This window comes from Phascolarctos cinereus, unplaced genomic scaffold (genome assembly GCF_003287225.1).
Source record: "Phascolarctos cinereus isolate Bilbo 61053 unplaced genomic scaffold, phaCin_HiC Scaffold_4;HRSCAF=312, whole genome shotgun sequence".
Lineage (NCBI taxonomy): Eukaryota > Metazoa > Chordata > Mammalia > Diprotodontia > Phascolarctidae > Phascolarctos > Phascolarctos cinereus.
In genome coordinates, this window is record NW_027555847.1 from 632008014 (window position 1) to 632034969 (window position 26956).

At 39.2% G+C, this 26956-nt stretch overlaps 1 protein-coding gene across 1 annotated transcript in view; it reads right to left on the reverse strand.

The window, feature by feature from the left end:
- ADCY8 (adenylate cyclase 8) overlaps positions 1 to 26956 on the reverse strand; it is a 361487-nt gene that overhangs the window by 53485 nt on the left and 281046 nt on the right. The window contains 1 exon segment of the mRNA XM_020997906.2: positions 12371 to 12452. Within this exon segment, the coding sequence (XP_020853565.1) occupies positions 12371 to 12452 (82 nt within the window).

Consider the following 26956-nt stretch of genomic DNA (forward strand, 5'->3'; position numbering starts at 1 on the left):
TTCTACGGTAAATGGTGAAGCTGGGACAGAGGATGGTTCTCACCCCTGGTCACTCCTTGACCCCCTCATGCATACACATGCCCAAGGCTTCTGGGTGAGTCATCTGTGAGACTGGAGATGCAACCAAACTGAGCTACTTCTCAGTCCGATCTTTCCCTCACCTGCCTTGGAGGTGGGAGTGTTTAGCATATCACTTTCGCAGAGATACTGGATGAAATTTCCCAATTATTGAGTTACACAACTGCCTTGGTGACTTGGCAGATTTCTAATTACATGTGCTCACAGTCGATGCTTCTGCGCAAGAGGGATCAATGGTTATTATTAAGCACTTGAATAAAAATAGAGTGACATGTAAGTCACAAAGAGAAAAGAGGGGTACCAGGTAACAAGCACAAGAGTGGGCAGACTCTGTACTGGATGGGGTACAATGAATAATAACTTGGCAGAAACTGTAATTGGATAACAATGAGCACAGCGCCCTTCTTCAGAGGAGGCACTTGTTTAAGACAGAGAGGTACTGAACTATAGTCAAAAGACTGCACAGAGTCCCAGCGCTACAGCTGACAGCCATGTGACCTTGGGCAAGTTACTTAATATCTCTGGCTCTCACTATCCTCATATAAGGAAAAATATCTGAAAAGCACAAATTAATAGCATTTATCATTAATATTACTTCATTCATTTGATAGAATGTAAGCTCCTTGAGGGCAGGGACTGCTATTTTTGTCTTCCCAGTGCCTAGCAGAGTACCTAGCACAATAAATAATAAGAATTGCTAGTGGATTGACTGAATGAATGAATCTTCTTTAACAGATCCTGACCTGGAGGTTAACTTTTTTTCTCCTTGGAGTCAACAGGGGTCCATGGAAAAGGCAGGGATGGTACGGTGGCTAGAAGTATTGGTTGTTGAACTGATTTGGAATGACAGGATTGAGTTTAAGCTTTAATTTTTCCAGTTACAAGCCATGGGTTAAGTCACTTAAAGCCTTGATTCCTTCCTGCGTAATATGAGAATAGTGACATTTGTGCTATTTCATAGAATTCTTGCAAACTATATAGGCAACCTGGGATTATATGCATTCTTCCCTATCTGTCAGTGCAAAAGCTAGCCTGACTTTTTTTTTTTGGTGGATGGTTTTGAAATCAGTCACATTGAAGAATGTCACATCCAATGTCTCCTGATCTATGTTCTAAGAGATAATATAAGGATATAGAAGACTTGGGTCCCTCAGTCTCTCAAGGATTATGCATATAGACACAACTTGGGTGCTTTGGGGTGGGTGGGAATAGAGAACCTCCAACATAATTTGTGAATATCAGAAGGTTAGTACTTTGTGCTAAGGTTATTATTTTTAGCTATTGACTCATGATGAATTTAAATGAAAATTTACGATTCTCAAGATTTGCTTTAATTTCTAATATTCAAAAAAGTGAGTTTGTTCCTAGAATATTTTTGAAAGGTATATAATGCATAAATAGTATTTCTGCTATTTGCCAATATGAGTCACTTGATTTGAGCTGCTTGGAAGCCATTTCCCTCCTCACCTCTGCTTCTAAAGAAACCCTAATTTTATCCAAAGTTCAGCTCAAGTGCTACCTTTTAGATGAGACCTTTCCTGGTTCCCCCATGCCTCCAATACTAGTACCCCGCCCTCCCCAAACTTGTTTTTTTGTTTTGTTTTTGGTTAGGCAATGGGGGTTACATGACTTGCCCAGGGTCACACAGCTAGTAAGTGTTGTGTGTCTGAGACCGGATTTGAGCTCAGGTCCTCCTGAATCCAGGGCTGGGCTCTATCCACTGCGCCACCTAGCTGCCCCTGCAAACTTGTTTTTGCTTTGCATGTTTTACTCCTATATACATAAATATGCCATACAACATAAATATGTGCACATGAATGCATATACATGTGCATATATACACATATAGATTATATTTATCTGTACCCTTCCATCTGTATAGTTATACATACACATGCAGCATTGTATGTATAGCTATATATTAAACATATAGACTATGTATAAACATATAAGACACATTTATATATAATTATATATTAAATATTTTATATAGAAATATATAACAATTATATTTATTTCTCTCTATACATATATGTGTATATATACATATTTTACACACGCACACAGAAGAGAGGAAAAGAGGAGAGAGGGATGGATGAATAGGCCATGTGCCAAATGACCTTTCTTGATTCTGATGACAACATGTTCTAGCTTAGCATTTGGCTGATGGCAAATGATGAGACCTTTGGCTGCTTCTGTCGGGCTATGTACATGAGAGTGTAGAGGAAACTTGGTGCTTTGAGATGATAAGCCAATCTGCTTGTTGGTCACTGAGCAGGAAGAGCAGCTCACTGGACTTTTAGAAAAGGGAGCAGCTCTGTCCTTGACTCTTCTTCTTTGGACTTTCCATGTGGTAAGGTGCTCACTTGTGAGGGTCAGGAAAGTGCAGTTTGCCCACTTAACCCTGCCTGCCGTTTGAGCACGTGACAACTACAGGCTGTGTCCCATCTAGGCAAGCCTGATCGTGAGCTTGGGGCTGCCTCTTCTGTGCTTCTTCTTTTCTTCCTAACCTTAGATGAACAAATACTAGTCCTGAGATGAATGTATCCAAGCTCAGAGGCCACTCTGTGAGTTTGAGAAGCTTGAATACTCTGGTTCCTCAACTGGTACTGGCTTTAGTTTGAAAGAATCTTTGTCACTTTCTTTAGCAGTCTTGGAGAAGATCGTGCTGTGTTTGTCCTTTGTTCTTAAAGAGGACCATGACATCAGGGAATTGATGATATGACTTGTAATTGAATTTGATTTGAGTGAGGGAGGACTGTGCAAGGTTACCAGCCTCATTTTCTCCTCCAGAGCCATCTGGGTCCAGTGGCAAGATATAGATCAAGATGACTGGAGATGGCCCTAGATGTTGTGGGAGACCTAGGCCTTTTTAAGCTCATTTTCTCACTTTGGGTGAGGCAACATCCATTCAGTGAAGAGGCCTCTTTAAGGAGTGAGTCTAGGTATGGCCCCTTTAATAAAAAAAAAAATCAGTCTGGGAGGGGAAGACCCTCAGGGTTCCTCGGCCAAAAGAAAAACAGTTTCTATTTACATTCACTCTGAGCAAGGAGGCCCAAAAAGTAACCCTGGTGACCTTGCACAGCCCTCCTTCACTCAAATCAAAGTCAATTGCAAGTCATGTCATCAACTCCCTGATGTCATGGTCTTCTTTGAGAATGAAGGACAAGCCCGACAACCTGGAGAAGATAACCAGGATTAGGATGATCATCCTAATCCTGGCCTGATTTACCAGAAGACACAGACTTTGAGGGAGATAGTGCTGAGCTGAGGGGAAATGTAAACTACTTAATCAGTAATCCTGTAAAGTATTTCATGTTCAGATGATTTTGAGTATCAATGTACTAGCGGAGGAAAATAACATATTAGTTAGTACTGACTCTTAACCTGTTCATCTTTCCTGGAAGTTAGATGATGTATTGCAGATTTGTGGTTCAGGTAAGGTTTCAACCCAACCTTAGGTCCCAGGCCAAGCCTACCTTGGTCATTGTTTGGGCCCTGATTGGCTCAGAGTGAATGTAAATAACAATTGTTTCTATTTTGGCCAGAAATCCTGAGGGTCTTTCCCTCCCAGACTGATTTTTTTTTTATTAGGTAGAAGAGGCCATTTTCTGCCTCATTTCTTACCTAGCCTTAATCACTGAACGGACATTGCCTCAGACAAACTGAGACCTAGCAGAGACCTTAGTTTAAAAAGGCCAAGGTCTCCTACTAAATCCCGGGCCAGTCATCCTGATCTGTATTTTGCCATTGGACCCAAATGACTCCAGAGGAAAGAGTGAAGCTGGTGACTTTGCACAGTCCTACCTCATTTAAATCCAATTCACTTGCAAGTCATGACATCGCCTCCCTGATGTCATGGTCCTTTTTGAGAAGGAAGGGCAAATGACAAGGACAACCAAGATCTACTTTGTCAGCCCCAGGCATAGTAAACCTCTCATGCAATCCAAGTCAATCTAATGCAAGATAATCTAATCCAGTCCAAACCTTTGGCACTGTCAATCACCCTCTTCTGAGATACTCTCTCTTCTCCAGGCTTTCTTAATATGACTCTCTTTGTTCTGTTTCTACCTTTTTGACCACTCCTTCCCTCTCTGTTTCCTTTGCTAGCTCTTCATATAGGTCATGTCCATTTACCATGGGTGTCCACAAGGGTCTGTCCTAAAATCCTTGTCTTAAGTTTTCCCTCTCTCTTATCTCATTTGATGACCTCAGTAGCTCCCATAGATTCAACTATCATCTCTATTCAGATGACTCTCAGATTTATTTGTCCAGCCTTCTCTCTCCTGAGCTCTAGTCTTACATAACCAACTTATTGGATATCTTAAACTAGGTGTCCTATTGACATCTTGTCCAAAACAGAACTCATTTTATTTTCCCTTGAACCCTTCCCTTTTCCAAACTTTCCTTTTACTTTCAAAGGTACCACCATCCTCCCAGTTGCCCAGACTTGAAACCTGGGTGTCATCTTTGACTCCACATTCAGTCACCCCACATATCACCTTTGTGGGCCATAAACCAGGTCCTAGTGGGAGGCCTGGCAATAAAGGAAATAAGCATATTTTAAATGCCTATGATGTGCCAGGCACTTTACGTGCTTTTTTCATTTGATCCTCCCAACAACCTTGGGAGTAGGTGCTGTTATTATCCTCATTTTACAGTTGAGGAAACTGAGGCAGATAGAGGTTAAGTGATTTGTCTAGGGTCACACAGCTTGCAAGTTTCTGAGACTAGCTTTATACTCAAGTCTTCCAAGCTCCAGGCCCAGCACTCTATCCACTGTTCTACTGAGCTTCGTAGGTATGGCTAGGATACCTAGAGTGCCAGTACAGCTCTTTCTCAAGAGCTTTTTCTCAAACTTTTCAAATTTGCCCATGGGCCCACTGAGTATACCACTTAGTTCTCAGTGTCCCCATTCTTTTTAGGTACATTATACTAAATTAGTTAAACAGTGCATATGTATGTGGTGGTTATGGGGGAGTGGGGTGGAAAGATTAAAGGTGAATGATCAAGAAATTCATATCTATTTGATGTTTGGCATATGACTTACATTTTTTGATACTCAAGTCATCTTAGCAGAAAAAAATGGGTATGATAACACTGTGCAGGCATGAATACATCTTGGGCTGAAAGCCAGAGGCGGATTCGAGTTACAGCTCAGCCCTTGATGAGCTGAGTTTGATCTTGGGCAAATCATTTCATGTCTATGAGCCTCAATTTCATCACCAATCAAATAGACACAATGACATCTCTATCCTATTGAAATGTGAGTATACATATGAAAGCACTTTCTATGCCTACAGTGATAAATGCATGTAAGGGATCATCATGACTTTAAGATGTCAATGGTCTATGATTTTCCTGATGTGAGAACTGCCTGTACTGGCAACTTCTCTACTACCATCAGTGCTCTATAACTCATCAAATAAGTCTTAGAAAATCCCTTGAGGCTCAGAGAGGTTAAATGACTTTCCTAGAGTCAAATAGCTAGTAAACAGCAGAAGCAAGATTTGACTCCAACAGTCCTATGAGATATAGATAGAACTTATTATTAATTGGAATTTATTTGGTCTGAATTATCTGGATTGAGTTGAATTACTTCAGTACTGTACTTCAGCTGATATGTGAAAACAACCATTTTTATTTCCTCTAACTTCATTTTCTTAAGTTCTTTGGCAGTATTTTTTAATTTCAGACTTGGCCCAGTCTTCTCATTAGCTAAGTTTAAACTAAGAGCTAAGAATTACTGCCAAAACCCCCCCCAATATACATAATAATTACAACAACATAAATAGAAGTAGAAAGAAAAACAACCAAAACACCTCTGAACATTGTGTAATTGTAGTGACTGAGCTTGGTCCTGAAAATAAGAAGAGAAAATATACATTCCTCCCTTGTTTGCAGAGTTGGGGACTATGGGCATAGAATATTGCATATACTGTCAGATTAGGTTGCTCTGTTGGTTAATTTTGCTGAATCCCTCTCTCCCACCCCCACCCCTATTTTCTTCTTTGTTATAAGGGGGAAGATGTATGGAATATGCATTTTATATAGTGCCTACTATGTGCCATGCACTGTACTAAGCACTTTACAAATTTTATCTTATTTGATCCTTAATCAATAAATCAAGAAACATTTATTAAGTGCCTCTTAGGAGCCAGATACTGTGCTAAGCACTGAGGGTACTAAAGGAGGCAAAAGACAATCTCTGCCCTCAAGAATCTAATGGGGGAATCGATATGCAAACAAATACAAGCATAGCATATAGGAGATAATTAATAAAGGCAAGGCACTGGAATTAAGAGGGGCTAGAGAAGGCTTCAAGTAAAAGAAGGGATTTTAGCTGGGACTTAAAGGAAGCCAGAAAGGTCAGTAGGTGAAGTAGAGGAAAGAAAGCATTCCAGCTACAAGGGACCGCCACAAAAAATGCCTAGAGTAGAGAGTTGGAGTATCTTGTTTATGGAATAATGAAGAGGTCAATGTCACGGATTTCTGTCCATGTATGTGGTGGGGAATGAGATATAAGAAGACTGGAAAAGTAGGAAGGGGCTAGGTTATGAAGGGACACGTGAAATAAGAATGAAGGAAGAGATAGTAGCAAAAGGCATTGATAAGTGATAGAAAATGAAGAGGGGAAGAAGTGAGAGCTCATGTTGAATGGCCTCAATTTTTTTCTGTAAAATATGAGGTGAAGTTCTCAGCTGAGAGAGTGGGGGAAGCAGGAGCCATGGGAGGTATGAGGAAGGATGAAGAGGTTTGGAAGAGCCACTATAGAGAGTGGGATAGTAAATTGATAAGGGAGGTACAGTGAGATTGCCTAGTGGCAGTGAGGATACATTTGGGATTGTAAAACATAAATGTGTAATGGACTAGTAAGAATGGTTGTATGATTTTTTACATCTTCATTTCACAAGTGGACAGTGTGTAGGAGTGAAGATGGTGGTGAATGGTGAGAGCGATCCATGGCTGAGGCTTGGCTGGATATAACCAGGGATATGATAAGGAGGTGTAGAGGAAGACAACATAGATTTGAATTGCTTCCCCAAGAGGTCAAGATGGGGAGAAGAGGACAGAATGACTAGGGGAGATATTCAGGGGAGAGGACCTTGGAGAGAATCAAGGGGTTAAAGGATTAGATGGTGTGGATGAAGAATAGGGTTTTGTAAGGGAAGGGAGAGGAAGAGGTCAAAAGATAAAACTCAGATAAGAGGGTTTTGGAATTCTTGAACATAGAAATGATACATTTGAGGGAGATGACAATATCAAGGGTATGACTGTATTTGTGTGTGGCTGAGGTGGGGTGGAGGAGCAGCTCATGGGAAGTGAGTAGATTTAGGAACTGAGTGTTTGGGGTGTTTGAGGGAGAGCGAATATTTATGTTGAAGTTCTTTAGTATGAGGGCAAAAGCTGGGGGGAAGAGAAAAACTGAGTCATGTACTAAACTCATTGAAGGAAGAAGGGGAGTGATCTGGGGGTATATAGACAACATCTACCAGGATTTTGATTGGGTGGTAGATATGACTAGCAAAAATTTCAAAGGAAGAGAGATTATTGAGTGATGGAAATAGAGGGAAGGCCTGGAAATGTCAATGGGGAGTACAACCACCTTGGGAGGTAGGTGTTGTTATTATCCTCATTTTACAGTTGAGGAAACAGACAAATAGTAGTTAATTGACATGCTCAAGGTCACACAGCTAATAAGTGTCTGAGACTGGATTTGAACTCAGGTCTTTCTAGACTCCAGGTCCAGTGTTCTATCCACTGTGCCACCTAGCTGCCTATGTTACGGGGGGATGACTTATAGGGGAGGGAGAAAGGATATATTTGGAAATGAAGGTGATGTAAGAACAAAAGACAACAATAACATTTTAAAAATTACTGTGACAATTGTAATAAAAATACCAGAATCATGCAAACAATTAAGACTGAATTTTTCAATTTGGTTTTCATTGTTATTTGTCCTTCCTTCTCAAAAAGGACCATGATATCACGAAGGTGATGTCATGACTTGCAAGGGAATTGGATTTAAGTGAGGTAGGACTGTGCAAAGCCACCGGCTTCACTCTTTCCTCTGGAGCCATCTGGGTCCAATGGCAAAATATAGATCAGAATAACTGGAGATGGACTGGGATGTATGGAAGACCTTGGCCTTTTTAAGCTAACGTCTCTCCTAGGTCTCAGTTTGCCTGAGGCAATGTCCATTCAGTGATTAAGGCTAGGTAAGAAATGAGGCAGAAAATGGCCTCTTCCACCTAATTAAAAAAAAAATCAATCTGGGAGGGAAAGACTCTCAGGATTTCTGGCCAAAACAGAAACAATTGCTGTTTACACTCCCTCTGAGCCAGTAAACCCCAAGATATCTCGTGAGGCCTCAGCAATCAAAATTTGTATTTCTTTGGGCAGAGCACCCAGAGGTAAGGGTATGATTCCTTATGTGGACAGAGGGAGAGGAAGGAAGTAGGGAGAAAAGGGAATGAGGAGAGGGAGGGAGAGGAAGGAAGTAGGGAGAAAAGGGAATGAGGAGAGGGAGGGAGAGGAAGGAAGTAGGAGAAAAGGGAATGAGGAGAGGGAGGGAGAGGAAGAAGTAGGGAGAAAAGGGAATGAGGAGAGGGAGGGAGAGGAAGTAGGGAGAAAGGGAATGAGGAGAGGGAGGGAGAGGAAGGAAGTAGGGAGAAAAGGGAATGAGGAGAGGGAGGGAGAGGAAGGAAGTAGGGAGAAAAGGGAATGAGGAGAGGGAGGGAGAGGAAGGAAGTAGGGAGAAAAGGGAATGAGGAGAGGGAGGGAGAGGAAGGAAGTAGGGAGAAAAGGGAATGAGAAGAGGGAGGGAGAGGAAGGAAGGAAGGAAGGAAGGAAGGAAAGAAAGTAGGAAGGAAGGAGCTGCCTTGCCCAAGTGGGCATAGTACACTGTATGAGATTTATTAGCACTAAGCCACAAATTACTCTTCTAACTTGCCATTCAATCTCTCATTTATCCATTCTTCATAGTCTACATTTTAAAACATGACCTTTTATCCTTTTTAATAATTTATTGAAAAAATACAGTTCTCTCTCTCTCCCCAGTTTCTTCCAGGGTTCGTTACCTCCCTCTGTTTCCATAGCAATTTTTCTCTGATATATTCCTATTTCAGCTTTGGCTGGGATTCTTCTCTTTTTGTTTGTACTCTCTTTTGATACTTTCTTTTGAAGTGAGTGTGAGGTGATGAGAGAAAGACAGATGGCAAAAGAGACGAGTTGACCTGGCATAGATCTAACAGTAATTCTTGGGATGAAAATTTTGAATATTTAAAAAAATATATTTTTTATAAATATAAATATAAATATTTATAAATATATTTATGTTTATATTTAAAAATAAGGTTTTTATATTTAAATTTATATTTAAAAAATAAAGTTTTGATTCTTTATTCCAACCCCACTCCCCAAATTATTTTAGGCCTGAATATCTGAACTTCACATTTTAAGCAATCCATTGACATGCAAGAATGTGTACAGATGGGTAAGGGGACTCAGATCATGATATATGAGAATGGTTGAAGGCACCAGAGATATTAATCCTACTGAGAGATGACTTAGCAGACAAGATAATCATGTTCCTCAAATATTTGCAGTGCAGTAATGTGGGAAAGGGATTGGACATTATATGATGTGCTAAACTAGAAAGGGCACTAGTGTCAGAAGGCTTGAGTTTGAATGACTAGTTTTCCACTTACTAACTATGGCCGGGCACATAGTAGGTTCTTAATAAATGCTTGTTGAACTATAGTTTACTCATCTGTGAAATAGAGATGGTAACTTCTGTACTACCTACCACAAGACTGTTGGGAAAAAAAGTTATTTCATTAACTCTAGAGAACTACGTAGTGACTTAGTCTCATTTTGCTTCTTCTTGGAAAACAGACCTGGGAGCAATGCATAGAAGTTACAAGGAGGCCAATGTTGGTTTAATAAAAAGAAAACAGCTTTCTAATTATTAGAGCTGATTGGAAATGGAGTAGGCTGTGTAATGAGGTAGTGAGCTTCCTGTCACTAAATATTCAAGCAGATGCTGAAGTATTACTGGTAGGGAAAACTGGAGAGGGATTCATTCCTTACATTTTACATGGAGGCCAAGTGCTAAGAGAGCTGATCTTGAAACACAGACAATCTGCATTCAATTCCTGCCCCTGACACACTGACTGGGGGCAAGCCACTTGACCTTTAAGCCTTCCAGACACCCTCTTGAGACCATGAACTGCAGAGAAGGTACTGACCTACATTGAGAGAGGGAGTTTTCTCACCTGGACCATCAGGATCTAGTCCTTATCCCAATGAATAAGCCAATAAACATTTTTAGTGCCCACTATATGCTAAGTACTAGAGATACAATTAATAAAAAGAAAGTCCCTGTCCTTAGGTAGCTGACAATCAAATAAGGGAGACAACACACAAAAGGAGGCAAGAACCCAGGGTTTAGGAGTATAGAACACAAGGAGATACCCGGTGGGGGCATAGACCCTAGTCCAATTCCACTCTGTATAAAGGAAGGCATTGGGAGGAGTTTGGTGCTCCATTCTCCAGACTTCTACTCAGTGGGCTATCCCTATCCCTATATTTTTTAAAGTATTGTCTTAGCCTAAAACTAAGGTTTTAGGAAGTTAACCAGACACGATAATCATTTTATTTATCAGGTAAACTAGATCTTGAAGTCACTAATTGTTAAACTTGTATCATATATAATCATACCCTATCCTCCCTTTTCTTTCTCTCAAGAACAGAGGGCTGGGAAATTCCTGGCTTGAATTATCCACACAATTGCTTCTGCCTCCCACCACCCCTCCGTATACTTTTTTTTAACCTATGACAATTATTTGGGGAGATTTGACAATGACAACGTTCATTCAGTTTTAATTATGGATTCTTGGACAAGGAAGGGGCCTTGGAGACTTTCTGGTCCAAAAGGGGTACCCTCAAAAATATTCCCATCAAATATCTATATAGTCTTCACTGGAATATCCTAATTGAGAGGTTGCTCCCTACCTTATAAGTCAACTCAATCCACTTTTGGCCAGCTCAAATGGTTGAGTCAAAATCTAACTCTCCTAACCAATGATGTCAAATTCAAATTGAAAAAGATCCTTGTGGGCCCATATGGACTCTGATCCTCAATGAGGGTTATTAACCTGGGGTCTGTGAACTCAATCTCTCTCTGTCTCTCTCTAAAACACAGTATACATGCACACACACACACACACACATACACACACGTATGTACATACATATGTAGATTATATATACTCATAGAAATTGTATACATATACATTATATATATATAGGTTATATGCATGTATATATACATATATACATCCATATAAAACTATATTTTAGCATAATTGCTTTCTATTGTAATCTTATGCATTTGATTTTATGCATTTCAAACCATCACTCTAAAAATGGATTCATAGATTTTACTAGGCTGCTAAAGGGCTGTATGATCCATTTTGTACCAATGGTTATATATGTGAGTGTCCCATGGTCTTTAGGGATTTTACCAGATTGTCCAGTGGAATTGATTCACTAGTCAGAAATAGAGCTGGAAGGGACCCTTAGAGGTCAGCTAATTCAATCCTCAAATTTGACATATGAGGAAACAGAAACCCTGAGAGATTAAGTCATTTGCTGATGGTCATGCAGACAGTAAATTACAGAGGCAGGTTTCCTACCTAGGTCCCTGATTCCAAATGGAACATTTCTTTCCACTGTATGACATAACCATCTGGGGACTTTCTAAGAACATTTTCAATGAAAATGAGTTCCTTCTGAAGTCCATTCTATGAATCAAGGTTACATAACTGCAGCTGGGGTTTAGTGGAAGGGTCACTTGGTCTGAAATAAGAAGACTTATGTCTAATGATTTTGATTGACTCATCACTGATTCAGTCAACCAGCTACTGCACAATCTGCTGACACAATAAAAAATTCCAAAGATCCCAGGAACTAGTTTAGTCAATGCTGTGATGTGGAAACAACCGTAACTTTGGAGTAAGAACTAATTGCCTCTGGGACAAATTAGAATTCCCATTTTTAGATGGACACTTCTTTGTAATGGAGGTTAAATGGTTCTTCAAAATATATTGTGTACAAAATAATTTTAATTAGTTGGTTTCTATGTTGGTCTTTATTATATTTTGTTTATTAAAGGCCATAACTTACTTAAGCAGATAATAATCATGACTAGCAAAGAGCAATGGATCCCTTTAAGAGAACCTGAAATGAAAGTTGATAAATTGGAGGTGAATGCACATGTTCCCATTACCTGCTGTCCATGGTAAAACACAGCAAGGAGAAACATGGCCATCAAAAGCAGGGAGGCCTCCTTGGTTCCCAGGAAATCCCTTCTGTGGAACAAAAACAAAATTAACACATGATCACTAATGATCACAGAGACATCAGTCTGAGATCTGGAAGGGGCCTGAAGAATCTAGAGTTGGAGGACAGCTTAGAAATCATCTAATAAGACTCTTAGGTTGGACAAATGAAGAAACTGAGTCCCAGAGAGCTGAATTGGCTTGCCCATAGTCAGAGCATGGCATGTAGTGGAAAGATCACTGGATTTAGAGTTGGAAGACCCCAGTTTGATTTCTGGCTGTCAAAGCTCCTTCCTCACTCTAGTGGCTTCCATGCAATCAGTCAGATATTAAATAGAAGAACTGGCAACTGAGCTTGGGTGTTTCTCATTCTAAATTCAGTACTCTTAAAGGACACTGTATTCTTGATTCCTATTCCCTTACTTGTAGGCAAGCAAAATGATATTAGGCCATTTTATAGACAGGGGAGATCAGAATAATCAAAAGAGCACTAGATTAGAAGTCGGGTGGCCTGTGTTTGTTTTCTGTTATTTGTTTTGTTTCAGACATTTTCACATCTGACTCTTCTTGACCCCTCTTTGGGGTTTTCTTTGGCAAAGATGCTGGAGTAGTTTGCCATTCCTTCTCCAGCTCATTTTACAGATGAGGAAACTGAGGCAAAACAGAGTTAAGTAACTTGCCCAGGTTCACACAGATCATGTCTGAGACTGGATTTGAATTAGGGAAGAAGAGTCTTCCTGACTCCAGGCCCAGCACTCTATGCATTGTGCCACCTAGCTGCCACTAAATATTTGTATAACTTTGAGCAAGTCACTAGGCCTCAATTTACTTAGACTCAGTTTCCTTATCTATAAAATTAAAAATGTTCGTAGGATCACAAATTTTGAGAAATGGAAGAGACCAATCTATACACGAAAAGAAGATCCTCCTAAAGGCCACAACCATCCATTTTTTAAGGCAGTCCGTTTTACTTTTTGGACAACTCTAATTGTTAGGAAGGAAGGCTCCCCCTTCCCTCCTGCCCCCATCTCCAACCCCAGATCAAACCTAAATTGACCTCTTTGTAACTTCTACCCATTTTTCCTGGTTCTGCCCTCTGGGGCCAAAGAATTAAACCTCTCCCTCCCCCTACCCCAGATACTTGAAGATGGCTGTCCAGTCTTCTCCATATTAAACATTCCTAGTTCCTTCAACGAATCCTCATAGGACATGGACTCCACTGTGTTGATTGGTGGACACTAGCTTTCTAGACACTAATCTATTAATATCCTTTCTTAAACTGTAGTGCCCAACTGAACACATTTTAAGTTTTGATGGAGCAAAGTACAGTGGGATTGCCATCTCTGGATTCAAGGATGCTATGCTTCTCTTTATGGAGTTCCATTCTACATCAGAGTTGTGGCCTTCATGTCACACTCTAAATTCATATTGGGTTTACACACAACTAAAACCTCCCAATCTTTTCAGAACTGCTTTCTAACTCTTCTCCTCCCATGTTATATTTGTAAAATTGATTTTTTTGTACCCAAGTGTAAGATTTTACATTTATCTTTATTTCAGTTTCAGGTCAGTTATTTCAGATGTGTCTGACTCTTCTGGACCTAATTTGGAGTTCTCTTGGCAGAGATACTAGAGTGGTTTGCCATTTCTTTCTCTAGCTCATTTATTATGAGGAAACTGAGGTAAACAGGGTTAAATGACCTGCCCAGGGTCACACAGGTAGTAAATATCTGAGATCAGATTTGAATTTAAGAAGATGAGCCTTCCTGACTCCAGGCCTGGTACTCTATCCACTGTCACCTAGCTGCCCTTTTATCCCTATTGAATCCCATCTTATTAGATTCATCCCAATACTCTAATGTCTTAAGGTCTTTTTGGGACCTGATTCTCTTATCTATGGAGTTAGCTAGCCAACCTCCTCCCAGCTTTGGGTCATATGAAAATCTGACTAGTTTTCCATCAATGTCTTTATCCAAGTCATTGATAAAAACGAAACAAAACAAAACATTAAACAACACAGGGTCAACCATTGTACCTTGGGGTATTCCACTAGAGATTTCCTGCTACATTAACAATGAATCATTGACACCTTCTTTTGAATCTGGCCATGCAACCAATTCTCAATAACTCTGTCTTTTAGTAATAGAGGTCAAATGTACTCCTGAGTTGCAACTCACAGCACATTAAAAGGATAAATCAATCTATTTTCCCTTCATTTTATTAATTACACATATTACATACATAATAAAGAAGAGAGATTATGTGGGAGATTGACTTCAGAAGATAAATGTGAAAAAGAATAAAACTTGCTCATATAAGAAAAGGCAACATGTTGAACTGGTCTGAGTCATAGATTAAAATTTAATGCATCTGAGTCCTAACCCTGATTCATTTGGTAACTATCTTGAGCCAATTTTAACATTCCAACCTCAGAAGTTGCATAGTACAGTTAAAGGAGCACTGGACTGCACTCGATACAATGCCTGGCACTTAAAAGTTTGTTTTCTAGACCTGACTCAACATTCTGCCTTTTCATCATCTACTAGCTATATATATTTTCCTCCTCATGGTTTCAGTTTCTCAATGAATATACTGATAATTTAGATTTCTCAAGAGCTACCTCTCTGGCTCAGGAGTCACAATTAACAATGCAGCTTGAAATGATCAATCAATCCCTTGACAACGCTCTACTCACTGCCTTCTTGTACCCTGTGCATTGTAAGTGAAGCAAATCAAAGATTGTAGAACTGTTCCCATCACAGAACTCTAATCCTATGACCCACCAAGTAACGACCCCCAAAAACTTGAGCAATAATTTCTCCCACAGGACACCAGAATTGTTGTATGGTTTTCCACTTGTGGGCTTGCCATGGGAAATTACTCTGGCCCTGGGGAATAGTTGTTTGTAATCCACCTTCCCCGCCCCAACCCCTTTCCATTGTAATTTATGTATCTAATCTCTGTCTTCACTTTAGCAAGGTGGAATTCTGATCAGGAGAATTCCCTATTTGCAAATCTGTTCCTCATAAATAAAACTAATTAATTAAGCCACTACCTGATTACTGACACTTTGTCTCAGGCCTGCTGTTTAGTCATTCTCAGATTAGGGACTGGCTGAGTAAAAATCCTGTTAACACTTATACCTGAAGAAACTAAGCCCACAACAATTAAGTGATTGACTGACTGACCCACCCCAGGTCACCTAAGTAATATACTTTGGAGGCATAATTTGAACCTAATGCTGTGATGACAGTCAGTGGTCTTTGGACAATACCTCTTCATTTCTGAGGTGAGATACAGAAAGTAGTTCATAGTACAATTGAGTATCACTAGGTCCTAACTCTGTTGTGTGAATTGTTGTGGCTCCCCGGGGGGCTCTGGGGGCTCAGGTACACACCCAGAGGAAATGTCATCTATTTGTGTTCTTTCTCAATGAACAGGAAAAAAATAACAACAATAGTTAACATGTATATGCTTTTAGGTTTGTGAAACAATTTATAATCATTCTCACTTTATCCCCACAGCAATGTTGTGAGGGAGGCACTATCCTTATCCCTATTTTAAAGAAGAGGAAATTGAGACTGAGAGACTGTCATTTGCCTAGGTTCACACAGCTCATTGAGCGTCTGTCTGAGAAACGATTTAAACTCAGTCCTTCCTGACTCCAAGTCCAAGGTCCAGAGCACTATGTCGAGCTGCCTCTTGGAGTGTTACTAACTTTGTTTGTTTGATGCGGTAGAGGAGGACCATATTATCACCTGGGGTGAGGGGAGGTCAGTGGCAATGACCCTCCGTGTTCAGCTGCCCCTCCTAGGGGCAGTGACTGTAACAGAAGGACCTAGGCTTCTAGCACCCTGCTCTGTTGGATCCCAAATGTTGTTGTTCTCTTTAAAAACATTCCTTCTGGTGCTGTTCCCAAGGACGTGCAGAGGAACTGATCTACCTCACAAGCATTCCTCTCTTCTCCCTTCCCACCCTTGGGAATTTGCAAAGGCTAGTCTGTCATATGATACAAGCTGATGCAGACACACACAACTGTGGTGACATGAAGGCAGCTTTCAACACCCTCCTTCAGATCAAATAGAAAGGGAGGCAGGGCTTTGAGGAAGACAATACTTATTGAAGCACCAGCAACATCTCAAGCAGCCAAAGGAATGCAGAAAAACACTAGTAGAAGAATTTTACTTTTAAATGTTTTCATTTTTTTTCTTTCTGTTTTCCCTTCTCACTTCAACTCAAGCATGTCGTATCTTCCCAGGGTAAAGCAGTCCAGGAGAACAGCTAGCAGTGAAGGATTCTAGGAAGGCATTACTGGGCTCCTTAGGGAGGCTCAAAATACTTCCTGGAGAAAACAGTAGACTTTAACCTTTCATTGTGTAGAAAGGGAGAATCTCAAAACATGATAGGCAGGGAGAAGGAGAGAGAGAGAGAAGATAAGAGAGGAGAGAAGAGAGGGAGAGAGAGGGGAAGAGGAGGAGAGGAGAGGGAGGAAGAGAGGGAAAGAGGGAGGGAGGAAATGAGGGAGGGAAGGAGGGAGGAAGGAGAGAGGAAGAAGGAGAGAGAGAGAGAGAGAGACAGACAGACAGACAGACAGACAGAGACAGAGAGAGAGAGAGATAGAAACAGAAAGAGAATGTGCCTGTGAATGGTAAGTCTGGAATTTCTGATTTGGTTGACTCCATCTTGTGTCCTATTTCAAAGAAACATCCTTTCACCAAATCCTTTCCCCAAACATCCATTCAAGGCCTTTAGGAATAGTAACCCTAAGGGGCAGCTAGGTGGTGCAGTGGATAGAGCACTGGCCCTAGAGTCAGGAGGACCTGAGTTCAACTCTGGCCTCAGACCAAACACTTGACACTAGCTGTGTGACCCTGGGCAAGTCACTTAATCCCAATTGCCTAAGGGGGGGGGAAAAAAAAGGAATAATAATCCTGTACTCTTCTCTGCTGAACAATGCTTTTGAACTTCATAGGCTTCCAGGATGGGGAACTGGACAGACTTCAGAAATCATCTAATACCTGGGGTCTGTGAATTTGCATCTTTAAATATTTTGATGACTACATTGTATTTTATTTTATGCATTTAAAAACATTATTGTGAGAAGGGATCCAGATTGCCAGTGGGGGTTCATGACATAGAAAAGTTTAAGAACCCCAATCTCAATTTACATATGAAGATTCTGAGGTGCAGAGAGAGGACATGACTGGTGAAACTTCCTTATAGAGAAAACTCAGTTGGGTTTGATGGTTACTGAATGGCATTGGGTAAGGTCCAAAATGAACCCATTTTTATAACAAAGTCTGTCCTTAGGCTCAGGTTATGACATAATTTGGACAATATTTGCATTGCAAAGGTTGTTATATGAAAAAGGAATTAATGAATTAGATTTGTTCCTCCTTGGCTCTAGAAGGACAGGAAAGGAGCCATGGATAGAAGCTGGAAAGAGTCAAACTTTGGCTTGATATAAGGAAAAGCACCCTAACCATTATTATTATTATTTTAATGAGATGGTCTGCCTCAGGAGTAGACGCTACTGTCAATCAATCAGCCAATGATTAAGCATTTATTAAGCCCCTACTATGTACCAAGCCCTGCATTAGATTGGGATACGAGTACAAAGAATGAAACATGCTCCACTTTCATGGAGCTGGCAGTGGAGGCCTTCAAATGAATTCTGGATGAGCACGTTTAGGATGTGACTGAAGATACTCTAGGGGTTGGTCATGATGACTTCAGCAGTCCCTTCCAACTCTGAGATTCTGGATTCTGTGGTTTTCTTACTTGCCTCTCAGGACATTTAGAATTGTAGAACTCCAAGATTAGCAAAATGTTCTGTTCTTTGGGAGATTTGGTTAATCCCATAGCTGGAGACTCCTTATGTCTTCAATTGAACACTACAGCTGCATCTTTGGGGAAAGCAACCTCTAACCCTTTTCTCCCCATTGCTGAAGAAACTTGAGTCATAGATGCTTAGAGCTAGAAGCAACTTCCATAGTCATCTAGCATACCCTGAAATTTGGTTTCAACCTACCTTTCCATCTTTATTTCACTGCATTCCGCTTTGTATACTTTACTTTCTAGACAAGGCATTCTATTTCTCACTCCTTGGCATTTGCCTACTCTGTCCCCTGTACTTAGACAACAATTCTTTCTCCCCCTCCCTATAGCCCAAGACTATACTTTGCTCTCTTGAAACCATTCTCTTCCTTCAAGGTCTTTTTATCTTTCATGAAATCTATTCCAAATGTGAGTGATCTCTCTCTTCTCAAATTTTCTTAGAGCATTTTGTCTACATCTCTTGCTCTTATCACATTCTTTCACTTATTATACCCTATTCATGCCTACGTCTTATTTATCCTATTTGACTGTAAGCTCTTTGAGGGGAAGGGCTAAATAGATATATTTACTAGCAACCAGCACATTGTCTGCACATGGTAAATGTTTAATAATTGCTTGTTCAATTGAATTGCATTGCTTGTGAGGATGCTGGTATGAAAAACATTCAATATAGATTTTCAGCTTGTTAAAGCTGGCAGGGACCTTAGAGAGAAATGATATAATCAAGATCACAAATGAGCACCTGAGGTAGTACTAGAACCCAAGTTTCCCAACACTTCCCACTGTACCTAGCTGTTTCCTAAACCCCCAAAATCTATTTTAGCTATTAGTTTCATCATTGAGCACTACGTTATGCATGCTGTCTGTGAAAGGGTTGGACTAGGACAGGTAAAATAATTAAATTCAGTAAACATTTATTATGTGTGAGATACGTGCTTGGTGTGGGGATACAAATATTCATCTGTCCTCAAGGAGCTTACATTCTTTTTTTGGGGGGGGGCAGAAATCCTACATATATACAGATCAGTAAATTCAAATAAATACCAAGTACAGTAATTTCAAGAGGAAAAGAATGCAAAGAACTGGGGGCATTTGGAAAGGTTTCATGTAGGAGTTTGAACCTAACCTGTGCTTCAAAGGAAGCTAGAAATTTGAAGAAGCAAGGTTTGAAAGGGAGTGCTTTCTAGTCATGGGGGACAGCATATTCAGGAAGAGAGTAGGAGTTGGGGTAGGAGATTAGGCCTTCATCTCTCGTCAAGTACATGTAATAACCTGCTAATTCATCTCCCTGCTTCAACCCATCCACCCTCTCCAAATCATTATCGCCATGGGTGACAAAATGCTCTTCCTAAAGGACTAATCTGGCCATGTTACTTGCTTGTTCAGTAATCTATATGACTTTTTTTTGATTCTATCATAAAATACTAACTCCTTAGTATGAAATGTAAAGTCCTTATGATTCAGATTCCAATCAATCAATCAATCATTCAATCAACAACATTTATTAAGCACCTACCATGTACCAGGCATGATGCCCTCCAGGCTATTTTTCCAGATTTATTTTATAATGCTCCTCTTAATACACTGTGTTCTAGGTGAACTGGCTTATTGCTGTTTTCAAACCTCATATTCATTTTATATTCTGCCTCTATATCTTTGCAAAGACTGCCAATCAACAAGCATTTGTCAAGTGGTTGCTATATGCCAGGTACTATGATGTTAGAGATACAAAAATGAAAGTTAACCAACAAATACTTACTACGCTCAAAGCATGGTGCCAAAGTACTGAGTAATGGATATTGAAAGAAAGGCATAAACATGGTCTCAATTCTCAAGGAGTTCTCATTCTAATGGGGAGATAACATAGTAACAACTACATATATGTAGCATGCAATATAGTATGGAAGATAATCTCAAAAGGAAGGCACTAGTAGTGCGCCGTGGGAGGGTTAGTTGGTCTTACAAACATGGAATATGAGCTGAGTCTTGAAGGAAGCCAAATAAACCAGGAAATGGAGATGAAGGGGACAGAGTTGGGAGATGGAGTGTTCTGTGTGAGGAAGATCAGTATCTCTGGATTATAGAGTGCATGGTGCGACATATAGTAGGTGCCTAATGAATGTTTATTGATTGGTTGATTAGAAGGCAGTAAAGCATAAGAAGACTGGAAAAGTAGGAAAGAATTATGTTGTGAAAGGTTTTAAAGGACAAACATGATTTTTATAGTTGATCTTGTAGGTAATAAGGAGTCACTGGAATTTATTAAGTGGATAAGTGTGTGATTCTATCTGACCTACATATGAGGAAGATTAGTTTGGCAGCTGGGATGGGAATGCATGTGGGCAAAGACTTGAGGCAAGACCAACCAGAAGATTATTGCAATAGTCCAGTTGTGACCTGTTGAGGCCTGTATCAGGCTGAGAGCTGTGTGACAATAGAGAAGGAATGTTCATGAGAAATGTTGTGATGATAGAAACAACAAAACTTGGCAACAGATTTGATAATCCAGGTGAGTGCAAGTGAGGTTGCAAATATGGGTAACAGAGAATGGTGGTGCCCTTACCAGTAACAGGAAATTTGGGTTTTGGGGGAATTATGAGTTTTGTTTTGGACATGCTGAGTTTGAGATGCCTATGGGTCATCCAATCTGTGAGAGTAGAGGTCAGGAGAGAGGTTAGGACTAGACAAATATATCTAAATATCTTCTGCATAAAGATGACATCTGGCAAGAAAATATTGATGAAGAGGGCCAAGGGCAGACCTTTAGGGGATACAGACAGTTGGTGGGAATGACCTGGAAGACAAGTAGGAGACCAATCAGAAGAGAGAAATGTCAAGAAAACCTAGAGAGGAGAGGAGAGAGTATCAAGGAAAAGAAGTTGATCAAAAATTCCAAAAGTGAAATGCAGAGAAGTCAAGAAAGATGAGGATTAAGAAAAGGCCATTAGATTTGATTATTAAGAGATAGTAACTTTGGAATGAGAAGTTTTATTTGAATGATGAGATTAGAAGCCAGCTCATAGAAAGTTTAGAGCAGAGTAAGAGGAGAGGAAGAGCTAATTATAGATAGCTTTCTTAAGAAGTTTTGTCATCAAAGGGAAAAGAAATATAGGATGTTAGTTATTGGGGATGGTTTTATCAAGTAAGAGCTTTTAAAGAATGGAGGAGACATGGATGTGCATGTAGGCAATAAAGAAGAAGCCAGCAGGCAGAGAGAAATTGAAAATTAGGGATAAAGTGGGATGGACTAGATTGGAAAGGGATTAAGAGTTCATATGCCTTGGTAAGGAGAAGGAACACTTTTTCATGAAGCCCAATTATTACCTACCAGAATTTAATTCACATTTTCCTCACAAAATATTAATAATGATAATTGCTAACATTCATATTTTGCAAGTATTCACACTTTTTAAAATCAGCTTTATTGACATACAACTAGGCAATTTTCTTTATTACTTCATCTTTTTTGTGAATTCTTCCTTTTTTTTTTTGATTTTCATAATTCAAATTTCCTTCTTTTTGCTTTTTAAAATATATCATTAGGTAATGTTCTGTCCATTTATAAGTTAAAAATATTCTCATTTTATTAATTAGCTCATTTAAAATTATGTATCTTTTTCTTAATTTTTTTTAGTAATTTCTACTTTTGGTTTATTTGGGTTTTTGTTTGGTTTTTTTTAGTTTTTCTAGCTGCATGGCAAATTCATTGATTTTTTTTCTTTTTACTCTTGTGGCTTAAAATATTGAAAAATATGCATTTTCCCCTAAACACTGCTTTGGCTAGACCTCAAAAGTTTTTGTATGTTGCCTTAATATGTTCATTTTCTTTAGGACTATATCATTTCATTTGCATTTGAGTTTGCATTTTTTCTTCACATCCTCTTATTGATTATAATTGTTATTTTATTGTAGTCAGTAATGGGTATATTTAATATTTCTGCTTTTCTGCATTTGTGAGGTTTTTCATGTGCTAACATATGATCAATTTTTAATAAAATGTCAATAAATATGAATGCTTCTTGTAATTTCCATTATGTAATAACCAGAAGTCTATTCCATCTAACTTCTCAAAAATAATATTCAAGTTCTTAATTTCCTTCTTGTTTATTATCTTTTTGTTAGATTTATCTAGGTCTGACAGGGGCACTGTGAAGTTTCTATTAATTATTGTTTTCTTGTCTATTTTTCCTTATAGTTTAATTATGTTTTTTTTTAAATTTAAACTCTATGACATTCTGTGCCTATATTGATAGTGGTTTTTTTTTTGTCTGTGCCACCCTTGAGCATAATGCAGTTTCAGTTTTCATTGTTGCCTTGTGTGAAATTATGATTATTGCCCCCGGCTTTTAAGACTTGTTTGAAGTCCAATGGATTCCATTCATCCCTTCATTGGAGACTGGACAAAAAGTAGAAGTACTTCCTGGCACATAGTTGATGTTGCATAAATGTTAATTATCATCATCATCATCATCATCATCATCATCCTCATCCTCATTATCATCATCATTACATGGATATTAAGTAACAGAGTTTGCATAGGTCTCTGACTCCTGGTTACCCAGGTCCTCGGACTCCAAATGCATCAAGCTTTTGTTATGTTTCATGCTATTTCTCTTACAGGATTGATACCTCATGAACAAATGTTTATTAATGTCTACTCTATGTACTTGGCTGTAGATGTAAAATCATCTAAATGGCAGAATCCTCAGAAAAGCGAAGAAACCCCTAAAGATTTAGTCATCCATTGATTAAAGGAAACCCACAAAATGCAATTAATTAATTCATTGGAAATGGGCACATCTTACAAGAAGTCCATGTGCCAGTTGACTTGATTAATGGTGATGACTAAATAGATGATTTATAGAGCTACTGAGTTGAGGAGCTGAAAAGGTCTTCTGGTCTTTTAAAATTCTTTTCAGCTTATGACAAAATGTTGGTCAATAAAGACCCAGACAATTAATTGGCCCCTAAGTCAAGAAGAATCTGGAAAAAGATCTAATTGTCCATTCCTTTCACACTCCAATATCATCAGCAATAAACTTGGCATTAAGTTTATTTTTTGCACCCATGGAACAGAATTTAATTACAGGTTTTCCTGTGGATCCCAAATAAGAAGCTAACATTAAATTTCATTGCCAAGAAACTGAATAATTACATGAACCTCTCTTTCCAGTACTGAATATTCAAGGGCTCTAGGGAATCAAATGTCATTTCTTAGGAGGTAGCTGGGTGGGTGACCTAGTTTAATATTATCATAAAGTTGAATTTATTTACACATATATTCATAGAACCAGACAATTTTCAAACTTGAAGATACCTTAGTTGAAGCTGAGGCTGTGGGAGAACAAATGATTTGGCCAGTGTTTTGCCCCTTTTTCTTACTTCCCGTGATCCCCCTTTACCTGATTTTGAAACTTTTTTAGCTTCTTGTGAACCCATACAATCTCAAGCATCCCAATCTTAGAGTTGGAAGAGATCTCTGAACTTGGAGTCAGGAAGATACGAATTCAAATCCTGTCTCTGCCACTTCATTCCTATGTGACCAAAGGCAAGTAATTTAACTTCTTCAAGACTCAGTTTCCTTATCTGTCAAATTAGGGTATTGGACCAACTGACCTCTAAACCACTTTATAAGTCTAAATCTATGATCTTTTCCTTTTTCATTTCTTGGTCAAATTAGTCCTGAAAAGGAATGCCCTGTACAGAATCTCTGGTAAACTATCATAGAGCCATTACTCAACGACAAAAAGTGATGGGGACTTGAACACTTCTTGAGACTGACATCAGATTTTGAAGCTGAGCTATTATTCCAACCAAGATTTTAAGTCTTGGAATCCCAAAGTTGGATAGATTTTGAACTATAGAATTGGACAGTAATTCAAAAGAGCATTGAGTCCAACCCTTTAATTTGATACATGAGGAAACATAGGGATCAGAAAGTGATTTGCTCAAGGTCATAAGTTCACTAGCAGCATAGAGAGGACAAGGACCTAGATCTCTTGCCTGTTAGTGTTCTTCTTAGAGATGGCTTCATTTAAACCCTGCTTATACTTTTAGTTTTTACAGCTTTATAGTTTTACATATTTAGTACCTGTTTGCAAAGAAGTAATTCCTGTTACTTGTCCCAAAAGTTCCTCTTTAAATCTCAAAGGTTATCTTCCAGTTCTCCTATTTGGTGATTTGGTGAACAAGAGCATATTCATGCACAATTAAAGCCATTTATGCCTTATGAACATCATTATTGTTATCATTACTGTTATGCTTCCATAAAGGTCTTGCTATGATGCCTCACTGTGATGTGAAGCCAGCTCTGAATTGTAAAGGGCTATGTTGAGAATGAACGAAGTTTGAAAAGGATTAATAATAATTTTAGTTTTGTCCCAGACCTGTGATTTCATTGGTGTAGGGAGCTCTAGTAAAAAAAATCCCTCCACCAATGCATTTTGGCATCTGCTTTGCAATTTAATGTTCTACAGAGTTACCAGAGGAGTGAGAGGTCAATTGACTTGCCCAGGGTCATATAGCCAGTGTGCCAGAGAAAGGGTGGAACCCTCATCTTCCTGACTCTGAGATGGGCTACATTATGCTACACTACTTATCTGACATTGCTATGTTTTAAGTGTTACATAGCGTTTTACATGCATTATTCTCTGATAGCTTGTAAATATGACCCTGTGAAGAGGACAACCAAAATATTATTACCTTGAGGTTCAGAGAGATTAAGTGACTAAGGAGAATTATGCAGCTAGGAAGTTCCACAGTTTCTTCATCTGTAATTGAGTGAATTAAATGGAACCACTAAAGGTCCCTGCTCTAAATCTGTGATCCTAGAATCCTATGGAGGAGTTTGTGAGTTTAGCCACCCTCTAGGCAGAAAGAGAATCAGATTATGCACATGGCTCCTGAAGCTGCAGGAATAAAAACGAAATAAAACTATAATACGGGTAGCAAGAGGCCTGGATGTTTTTCTCCACTGTTACTTCAACTTATTTGTAGCGTTTGGGTGCATTAGGAAGGGAGTTGTTTCTGTAACAAACTCAAGCCCATTTATGTTCTGGGTCCAATTTAATTCCCAGAGTAAGATACTAATGTTGAAGGTCTTTATGGCCTTTTGGGGTGACCGATGGTTTCATTGGAAGGCTACTAGTTTGTCTCTTTAGTAACACTAGGTTCATTTCTCTTCCTAGGACAGTTTAAATTACAGAATGATTTCATAAATCTAGACGACCATAGAGCACTGAGGAAAGATGGGACTCACTGAAGAGGGAAAATAATTGCATTGTTATTTATGGGTTACTTTGAGACCTTTACATCTTCTGTATTTTTCTTAGCTTGTTAAAGCTGGCAGGGACCTTAGAGAGAAATGATATAATTAAGATGGTGTATTTCTGTGAAATAAAAGTTGTTCTATACCTAGTATACATATCTACCTTGAGTGCTTAGATGGTACGTGGGGTCCATTCTACATAACACGTGATACATTCTGAATGGACCTGTGAATTTGTTAGGGGACTCCCAGATGAGGAAATGCCTTCTACCAAAGAATATTCCCTCTCATTTTCTGCAATTCATTATGATTCTTAGAGAATTGCATAGAGCGCTGAAATGTCAAGTAGCTTGACCTTTGGCTAGACAGTATGTGTTAAAAGTGGTAGTTGAACTCAGTTTTTCGTGGCTTCAAGGCCAGCTCACTATTCACTATGCAACCCTGCCTAAGAGATATTATTTTGGATTTTCTTCTAAATGAAATGCAGTCTTTGCAGGCCAAAGTTTAGCGTATTGAGTGAAGAGTTATACTCAAACAACTCTATGAGTTAAGTAGTATAACTAATACATTTCCCACTTTAGAAACGGAGAAATTGAGGCTCAGAAAATAGGTGATTTGCTGATGGCTATACTTCCAGCCAGTGTCAGAGTCAGGACTTGAACTCAGATCTTCTGAATCAAAGTTCAGCATTCTTTCCTCTATAGCACAGATATCTCCTCAGCCTTCATCTGTTCAGCTTGGACACCAGTCTGGAGATTGTTTCCCTTTTGGGATCTCATTAGATCCAAAGTTGCTTTTCTTTAGATATTCTCCAGTTTTGTTAAGACTTTATTGAAGGGAGGACACTAGAACCTTATGTAGTAAGAAAGTGCAAGTGTACCACGTTATTGCTAAATTTCACACTTAAATTTGTCCATGAAATCTAGTAGAGATGCATCTCATTGCTGTAAAGAAAAGAAGATTCCCAGCAAGGTAACTCAGGCGTGCACTATGCAGAAAATCCTTGGGCAAATCTTTACTGGCATTCCACTATAATCAAGTGACTCAAGATCTTCAACTCAGCTACTCCTACAGTTCAAAGACAGAGACGACCACAAGTTTCTTAGAACTCCTTTGCTTCAGAAGATATAAAAACATAGGACAAACTGCCTAGAGTTCTGATCTTGCCAAATCAAGAACATATGCACATGGAAACTTTGTACCACTGTGTATTATGTTTACATGCTAACGCCTTGGGTAAGTCTCAACTTTTGCTACTGCACAGCACCTAAATGATGTAATTTCCTCAGCACTCTGATAGCCAGTCTCAAATCACAGCAGAATCAACCTGCTAATAACTACTTGTAATTATTTCTATCTCCAGACCACCTTAGGTGTCCTAATCCACTGTATTCCTTTCTTATCCAACCACACTGCTTCCTACTTCCTG